Source organism: Macaca mulatta, chromosome 16 (genome assembly GCF_049350105.2).
Source record: "Macaca mulatta isolate MMU2019108-1 chromosome 16, T2T-MMU8v2.0, whole genome shotgun sequence".
NCBI classification, from domain to species: Eukaryota; Metazoa; Chordata; class Mammalia; order Primates; family Cercopithecidae; genus Macaca; species Macaca mulatta.
Window position 1 is genome coordinate 7,925,485 of NC_133421.1, and position 8,736 is coordinate 7,934,220.

The 8,736-nt window shown below is 54.2% G+C and overlaps 1 protein-coding gene across 2 annotated transcripts; it reads left to right on the forward strand.

Annotated features, from left to right (window-relative positions):
* Window positions 1–1,090: 1,090 nt before the first annotated feature.
* On the forward strand, window positions 1,091–7,744 carry PIMREG (PICALM interacting mitotic regulator). 2 transcript variants are annotated; one of them, XM_028835945.2, is made up of 6 exons: window positions 1,091–1,174; window positions 1,750–2,078; window positions 4,159–4,454; window positions 5,998–6,093; window positions 6,715–6,759; window positions 7,046–7,744. In XM_028835945.2, exons 2-5 carry the CDS (start codon window positions 1,785–1,787, stop codon window positions 6,743–6,745), a joined length of 717 nt encoding a protein of 238 aa, XP_028691778.2. In that variant the 5' UTR covers window positions 1,091–1,174; window positions 1,750–1,784; the 3' UTR covers window positions 6,746–6,759; window positions 7,046–7,744. The 2 variants fall into 2 exon arrangements, with proteins under 2 accessions (XP_028691778.2, XP_014973893.3); XM_015118407.3 differs by lacking the exon at window positions 6,715–6,759.
* Window positions 7,745–8,736: the final 992 nt, after the last annotated feature.

Here is an 8,736-nt window from a genome sequence, read left to right on the forward strand (position 1 = left end):
GCGAAATTCTGTCTCAAAAACAAACAAACAAATGCCACCAATATACGAATTTGGGCATTACATTTCCAACATGTGAAATTTGAGGGACACATTCAAACCACAGCAGAGGGTCAAATCAGTTAATAAACTGCAACACCAGTACCTGTGCATACTAAGGGCCATATACACGTTAATCATTATCATCATCCTTTCGTTGGAAATCACTGAGGCCAAAGGAGTGGGTGAGACCGCCCAGAAACGAAGAGGGCTGAAGACAGTCTTTCAAGAAGTCAGCATCTCAGGCTCTTGTGCCGGAGAGGAAACAAAGAAACCAGCCAGGGGACTGGGCAGCACAGCTCTGAGGTCACCGAAAGGAGAAGGATGAACTTCTATAATGGCTGATTGTGTTTGGATGCTAAGGAGAGGAGAGGCAGGCATTCCGCTGAGAGAGGGAGGGATGCGTGGGGCAAGGCGGGGACGGGGAGCTGGTGTAGGCGGGAGGAGGGCAGACGAGTACTCTGGTCTATCCCCGCTTCCAGGACGCATCTTCTGGGAGGGGGGCGCGGAGCATGGATGGCGAGTATGGGGAACTCAGAGAGGGACAGTGTCTTGTCACAGGAAGGGAGGGTCAGGAGGGAAATTTGAAAGGAAACGTCTCTGGGAACCCAGGGCTCCGCACTGCCAGGCCCTGGCTCCTTCGGACAAAACCACTGAGCAAGAAAGAAAAGCCAGACCCCTTGGCAGGATGGACAGGGTCCCTGCCCACTGCGGGGTCTGAGGCCTGAGGCCTGAGCCAGGAGGCCTAGATCCCAGGACCTCCGCCTCCACCCCATGGATCAGAGCAGCCTCAACCCCGTGCGCGCTCCAGGGAGGGGACCCGGCGTGCGATGCGCGGGGGCTGGGCGGGCAAGGGCGGTGGCCCGGGCGGGACGCATAACACAAAGCCCGGAGCCACGAGGCTGGCGGCAGGGAGGGGGCCGGAGAGATGAATGGGGACGGCCGGGCCAATCCGAGCGCAGCATTTACAGCTGCGACAGAGAAAGCCAATCGGATCCCTGGGGCGGGGACGGGGGCGGGGACAGAACCAATCAGCTGTGAGGACGGGGCCTGGGGCGGAGCCGCGCAGAGTTTCAAACCGGCTGTGGTGGGCGAGGAGCAGCTGTGCTGGGCGTGTGATCCGCGTTGGTGCTGTCGGGTGAGTGCGGGCGGGGCACAACAAATTTCGTTCTTGTTCCCCAGGCTGGGTGCAATGGCGCGATCTCGGCTCAAAACAATTTTTTTTGTTCAGAGGGGAGGGCATTGGGTTCGGACACGCACGGCCTGTGGAGGCGTCTGGGTACTACAAGCGTCGGATCAAAATCAGGGCGTCTGGTGGGAAGGCCGGGATCTGCGTGGGGGCGCGTTTGGTCTGGGCGAGCTGGTGAAGGAGATGGTGATCGTGTCCTGGGCCCAGCGCTGAAGCTCGGCTACGGCGTGTCTTGACCCCGCCTCCCCTCCACGCCTGAGCCAGAGAGAGGAAGGAGGTTGGGATGAAAAGACAGCTGTTTTGGAAACTTGAAGTGCGGGACAGCAGAAATGCTGCTGACCCGAGACCTCTCTTCCAGGAAGCATCCTCCTTCCCGCACCCACACTTGCCAACTCGCCCGCTCCCCGCTCGCCCTCGCCACCCCGCTGCATCCCATCTCTTCCCCTGTGTCCAGGGTCTCTGTGGGGCCTGGAAATGGGGATGGGGAATGCCTTGCTGACCTGCTTTTTTGCCCTCCTCCCCAGGGTCTAGTGGACAGAGAAGACTCTTGGCCAGACAAATGGCTTCTCGGTGGCAGAGCATGGGGACCTCTGTGCGCCGGAGATCTCTCCGGCACCAGGAGCAGCTGGAGGACAGCAAGGAGCTGCAGCCTGTGGCCAGCCATCAGGAGACCTCTGCAGGGGCCCTGGGGTCTCTGTGCAGGCAGTTCCAAAGGAGGCTGCCCCTGAGAGCCGTCAACCTCAACCTCTGCACAGGCCCCTCCTGGAAACGCCTGGAAACCCCAGAGCCAGGTCAGCAGGGCCTCCAGGCTGCAGCTCGCTCAGCTAAGAGCGCTTTGGGTGCCATGTCCCAGGTAATAGTGACAATACTAATCATCTTTTTTATGGAGTGTTTCCTTGGTGCCAGACAGTTCCTGCCCTCAAAGAGTCTCAAGAATATAGACTCCAAGAAGACAGGGATTTTGGTTAGTTCACTGCTGTTTCCCCCGCACCCCAAATAGTTCCTGGCACATATAGGCACTCAACAAATAGTTGAATGAGTTAGTGAAAACATGTCTTGGAGGAAACAGATGCTCACAATACCAGGTGATAAGAGCTGTACGTGATAGGAAATTGCAAGCAAGTGGCCAATAGCGAGGGCTCGCCAAACACAAACTTAGCCGGTGAAGGCTTCCCAGAGGAGATGATTCCAGAGTTCACCCAGGGAAGCAAAGGTCAAGGGGTATTTAGGGTAGGAGAAATAGTGCAAGTCCAGAGCCCCTCAGGTCCAAGCCTAGAGCTGAGGGAAAGCAAGGTGTACTGCCAACTCAGCCGTGTACCCCTGAGGAGAGCCAGAATTGTAGTCTGGGTATGAGCAGAGGACAGAGAGCAAGGTAGAGCCGGGAGAAAGGACATGAAGGAGCTTAGACTCTCCCAGGAATGATCAGGAGTCTGGAGGATTCTAAACAGTGGAAAGTCTGGTCTCATTAGCATATTAGAATTTGTCCTTTATCTACGTGATGGAGAACGGAATAGAAGCAGAGGTGCTCCTGAAGGAGACTAAGGATCTGGACTTGCAGAGGATAAACTTCAGGAGCTGCTGAGAAGGTCAGTTAGAGGGGATTTGCTGTCAAATGAGAGGTGCTGGCAGGAAGATGTCCTTATATTGGATGTAAGCGTCTATGGGCCCTTCAACCGATGCATCTTTAAACCCAGAGCTGGAGGTGTAGACGTGTCACTTAGAAAGGACAGAAGCCATTAGGATGAACAGACCTCCAGAGAGAGGACTGGGGGCTGCAGAGGTTTCTCCTCGGTGTCTCATTGGGAATTCTGAAGACGAGAGAATTCTCCAGAAAGAGAGTGGCTCTTTCTGGACCCTCTGCAGAGAGTTCTCTGAGCCAAATGTTAGTCTTTATTTGGAAGAACTTTTTGATTGTTTTCGCCACCCTCAGGGATCAGAGAAATGAAATGAATTTGTCCAAGGTCACGTAACTCATCAGATTTAACCTGGGCTGGGCTCCAACCCCTGGGCTCTGGCTTGCCAAGGCAAAGACAGTCGAGCTGATGAAGAAGAGCCTTCACAGCCGTCACCCAGCTGGTGTGAAAGGCCCAGGAGTTGGGGCTTGGTCCTATGTGCAACAAGAAGCCATAGAAGGGTTTCGAGCAGTTGAGTGTCACAGTCAGAACTGCCCTTTAGAAGGATCACTATGGACCACTGTAGAGGGTGGATAGAGTGAGTGAGACCCGAGGCAGGAAGACAGGCGCTCTCCTGGTGTGCAGGGGGTGCTGGGCGGGGGAGCCTGCTCTACTCTGGGCCCTCTCCTTCAGTCCTGGGGTCAATCTGTGTCTGGAAAGAGAGTTTGGACTTAGACAAACAGGCTCCAGGCACCAGGGGGATCCTCCTGCTGCTGACTGCTGCTGTCATATCCAGGAGCTCTGAGCTGGGTCCCTGCCGTGGACTCATTCTACGAGGAGTCAGTCACATCCTTCACCCTGGAGACTAAAACAGCCTGTATTTACAGGACACTTGGTGGGTCTAGGGATCGCTGGTAGGGTCTGGAGACCAGGGTAGTTTACCCTTGGGTTTTTTGTTGTTGCTTGTTTGTTTGCGAGACAGGGTCTCACTCAGTCGCCCAGGCTGGAGTTCAGTGGCACGATCTCGGCTCACTGCAACCTCCACCTCCCGGGTTCAAGTGATTCTCATGCCTCAGTCACCCAAGTAGCTGGAACTACAGGCACCTGCCACTGTGCCCGGCTAATTTTTTTTTTTTTTTTTTTTTGTATTTTTAGTAGAGATGGGGTTTCACAATGTTGGCCAGGCTGGTCTCGAACTTCTTACGTCAGGTGATCCACCTGCCTCGGCCTCCCAAAGTACTGGGATTATAGGCGTGAGCCACGGTGCCCGGCCTCACTTTTGGTTGTGTCTGTGCTAACTTTTCCATTTGCCTGTTCCAGAGAATCCAGGAGTCCTGCCAAAGTGGCACCAGGTGGCTGGTGGAGACGCACGTGAAGGCCAGGAGGCGGAAGAGAGGAGCACAGACGGGCAGTGGATCCCCAGCTCACAGCCTGAGCCAGAAGAGCACTCGGCTGTCTGGAGCCGCCCCTGCCCACTCAGCCACAGAGCCCCGGGAGAAGGAGCGTCACCACCTCTCTGCCCGGATGGGCTCACGTGCCCACCCATCACGGCGGTCAAGGCGGGAGGCTGCCTTCCGGAGCCCCTACTCCTCAACAGAGCCCCTCTGCTCTCCCAGGCAAGTGGGATAGTGCCTCACCCCGGCACTGGTGACCTTTTAGCCTGGGCACAGTCCCTGCTCTCTGACCTCCCAGACACCAGCTGGGCCCCAGGGGCTTCTTGGCACCTCCTGTGGCTACCTGGAGCCAGGGGTACCCTGAGCAGCGTCATATCATGTTATAATTATTCTTACTGTTAAATGTGTGTCCTGCTTTAGCAGATATCCAGTGCGTGTATTTGTTCATTAGAAAATGAGAAAACTGGCCGGGCACGGTGGCTCACACCTGTAATCCCAGCACTTCGGGAGGCTGAGACGGGTGGATCCCCTGAGGTCAGGAGTTGGAGACCAGCCTGGCCAACATGGTGAAACCTCATCTCTACTAAAAATACAAAATTGGCTGGGCGTGGTGGTACACGCCTCTAATCCCAGCTCCTTGGGAGGTTGAGGCAGGAGAATCGCTTGAACTCAGGGGGTGGAGGTTGCAGTGAGCCGAGATCGCGCCACTGCACTCCATCCTGGGTGACACAGCGAGACTCTGTCTCAAAAAAAAAAAAAAAAAAAAAAGAGAGAAAACAAAACAACAACTAGATTCCTAAGGATTGTATTTCAACTTTCTGGCTGAGTTCTAGGGGGAAATGGAGTGTGTTAGTTAAGGCTGCATAGTAGCTTTGGGCTGTTGAATTTTTCCCCAAATTTCTTTGAGGGCTAGCATCTTTCTTTAGTCTCATAGGAACCTTGAGCTGTAATTAAGGTAGGCTCTGTTTGTCCCGTTTGACAGGTAATGAAACGGAGGTCCGGAGGCTTTTGGTGATTAGCACGAGGGCCATCCCGTAGGAAACAGAGGAGTAAAGGCTGGGGTCCAGATCATCTGGATATTCTGCCCCACTGATCAAGCTGGCCTGCCCTGCAGAATCTTCTAGTTCTCAGACAGGCCCAGCAAGTGGCCTGGCTCAGGGGAGAGAGTGAAGCTCATCCCAGTCCACAGTTCCTCGCAGCTTCCTATTCCCATCTCGGGGCTCTCAGGGAAGGCTGCCTAGCGGCTGCCCGTCTATTGTGGCAGGTGGTCACCAGGATGCATGTAAGTGACCAGGTGGCTCTTTGCAAACCTGGAAGCTAAAATAAGGCTTGTGTACACTTCAAAAATACTCTCCACATCTGTGTTCTGACCTGGTTCCGCCCCCAGAGCTAGCAGAGGACCTGAGAAAATCCTTCAGGACCTTAGTTTCTCTGTAAAGGAAGAGCTGAGCTTAGCTCTGATACAATCCCACTCACCCAAGCCTCCTAGTGAGCCCACAAGCAAGTTTTGAAGCCTCCTGGAGGGCTGAGGCTCAGTTTCCAAGTGGGGACACTGCAAAATCACTTGCCCATGACCTTGGCCTTGTGGATCTTGATCTTCTCTCTGTTTGTTGCTCTGAGGTCACTTCCTGGAGTGAGGGTCTGGAGTGAAGCCCAGCCCACCAGGGTCATCTGGGCCCACAGACCAGACCCCGGTACTGGGTTGCAAGGGGCTCCTGCCAGGAGTTTCTAGCTAGTCACTGGTGTGGCTTTTTCTTTCATTCAGCGAGTCTGACAGTGACCCAGAGCCTGTGGGGGCGGGAATTCAGCATCTCCAGAAGCTGTCCCAAGAGCTAGAGGAAGCCATCATGGCGGAAGAGAGGTGAGTTGGCATTCCATACTTCAAAGTGAAGTGGCCGGCAGGGCCCCTCCGGCCATCTTTGTAGGCAGGCGCTGGTTCTGCGCTGACCTGCTGTGTGACCCTGGCCAGTCTTTGCCCCTCTCTGGGCCTCAGTCTCCCTCATCTCAAACATGAGAAGAGACAAAAACCTGGACTGGGTTGATGGTAAAGAATGCAGCCTGAATGTGTGTGGTCTTCTGGGCCTTGGGCCCCCACGTTTGTCCATCATTTGGAACCTCACACGTGGCTGGTTCCTGAAAAGCCTGCCCTTCCTCCAGAACTGTCCGTGGCTCCTCTGTGCCCTGCCTGCCTGTGGAATAGGGAAAAGCAACCTGACTGCTATGGAGCTCCTGGTCTCTCTGCTCATGGCCCCATCCTAGGCGCAGGGCCTCGGTTGTGGATCTCCCCTAACTTGGGGCTATTTCTCCATTCCACTTGTATAATGGCCATGATGGGCTCTAAGGCTGAGCCCTGCCAGCTCTATGTGTTGGGGGGCCATATTCCTACCATGTTTCCGGGTCTGATCTTGTCTAGCTCAGGCTGAGAGGGGCCCACTCAGAGCCCACCACACCCAGTGGCATCAATCCCTCCCCTTCTCTCTAGTGGTGACATCATCTCTCTCATTCATGACTGAGGAAGTGCCTGCAGGTAATGCCCACCTCCCAAGCGTCTTTCTCACTGTCCTCCTCCTCCACCTCATGCATGAGCAAGTTAAAGAAAAACCCACAGAGCTGATGGGCACAGCAGAGTAGGTAGGACCCGCTTGCTGCTTGGAGCCAGAGCTGCTAACCTCACAGACCCCATCATTAACAGCATGCCGGGGGCCCCGAGTAGCTACAGCCACCTTCCAGCAGCCCCCACCCCACAGTGAGCAGGGAAAGGTATCCCTACTTCTCCGACCTTGAGCACAGTGACAAAGGCAGCTGTCTTGCAGGAAACAAGCCCTGTCTGACCGCCAAGTCTTCGTACTCAAGGATGTCTATGCTTCCCCGTGAGCTTCCCGGAGGAAACCCCCAGGAGTTGTCAGTACCCCCGGGCCACTGCTAACAAGCACCTAACAAGGGGCCCAGAGCCCCCTGCTCCGGCCACATCTGGACCCATCAGTGACTGCCTGCCATAGCCTGAGAGTGTCTTGGGGAGACCTTGCAGAGGGGGAGAATTGTTCCTTCTGCTTTCCCAGGGGACTCTTGAGCTTAGAAACTCATCGTACACTCGACCTTGAGCCTTCTATTTGCCTCGTCTATAACGTGAAGTGCTAGCCTCAGATGTTTGAGAGCTCTTAGCTGTGTACCCAGGTGTCTGGTTTTTGGGGAGTCATCCACAGAGTCACTCACCCACCGTGTTTCTGGTGCCAAGGCTCTTGGGGGCCCCACTGTCATCCCTGCTTTCCCTACCAGGGACTCAGAGGAAGGCATAGGAGATATTTCCAGGTTTCCGACCCTGGGCTCACGGGTTCTATTTATACACTCAAGGCGGAGTACTGTGGGTGTGCCGGGAGGGGTAGCCCTGTTCAAAAGCAATTTCTGCCCTTTGTAAATTATTTAAGAAACCTGCTTTGTCGTTGTATAAGAAACCAGCGTGTGACTTTCCTAGATAACACTGCTTTCTCATAATAAAGACTGTTTGCATTTGACATCTGTTCCGTTTCACCGGCCACCTCCAACCTTCCCCGTCCTCCCACACCACTCCGGGCCATAGATCTGTCATTTGTGGTCTCATTTGTGGCCCTCATCCACCTCTGCTCTGAGCCAGTCTGCCCCCAAAACCCATCCCAGGGAGAACATGTATAAAGGGAAAGGCTTCTCAGCTTAGTTCGGACGCAAACACACCGTAAAGGCAAATAAGGTTTTTATTTAAGTGACAACATTTGAGAGCTAAAAACCAGCTCACATCAAAATCAAGACCAGTTGTAAAAATCTTTTAACTCCATAACGCTGTTTTTGTCTTGTTAGAAATCTGATATCTTACATTAGCGTTTCTAACGGATTTTGTACAAGGCAGCCATAAGGAATATAATAAACCTTTTTCACCACAGAGCCGTCTGTCACAGATAATACTGAAAGTTACACACTTAGGAACAGTCAGACCACAGACAGGGTCAGACTGGCTGCCACCGCCAAGTAAACAAATAGAAAAGGACAGCGGGGTCCGAGGGTGGGGGTCCCTGTGCAGGAGTCACCCTCCTCTGCCCTGCCCCTCCTTGGGTCACCTGCTTCTCCTTTGCCCTAAAGAGGGTGGAGTCAAATTCAGATTTTCCTCCCAACTGCCTGTTAGTTTCTCAACAAGGAGAGCAGAGCCCAGGTCAGGCCTCAGTGCTTGGACTTCACCCTAACTATGATTTTTAAGAAGGTTCCCCCAAGCCCGGAAGGAAAGGAAGGAGGGAATGTTACAATAGGTTTCCAGGGCACTTGGCACCCAAACCCCCCCCAGATGGGATTCGGTGGGAAAGGTGGTTGATTAAGGCGGGGTCAGGGCACCCTCCCGGGGCTGCACCTGGGCTAGGGGGGAGTGTGAGGATGCAGGGGACCCATGTGCCTCATGAAAGACTCCAGGACACAGGAATGGGTCCCAAAGGGGTAAAAATCCAGTTTAAAAACCGTGAACTCCAGCCTCATGTCTTCCAGA

Coding starts and splice junctions, on each gene's coding strand:
- PIMREG (XM_015118407.3), top strand. CDS start 1,785: ATGGCTTCTCGGTGGCAGAGCATGGGGACCTCTGTGCGCCGGAGATCT. Junction 2,079..4,158: donor CTTTGGGTGCCATGTCCCAG/GTAATAGTGACA, acceptor TGCCTGTTCCAG/AGAATCCAGGAGTCCTGCCA. Junction 6,094..7,045: donor GCCATCATGGCGGAAGAGAG/GTGAGTTGGCAT, acceptor GCTGTCTTGCAG/GAAACAAGCCCTGTCTGACC.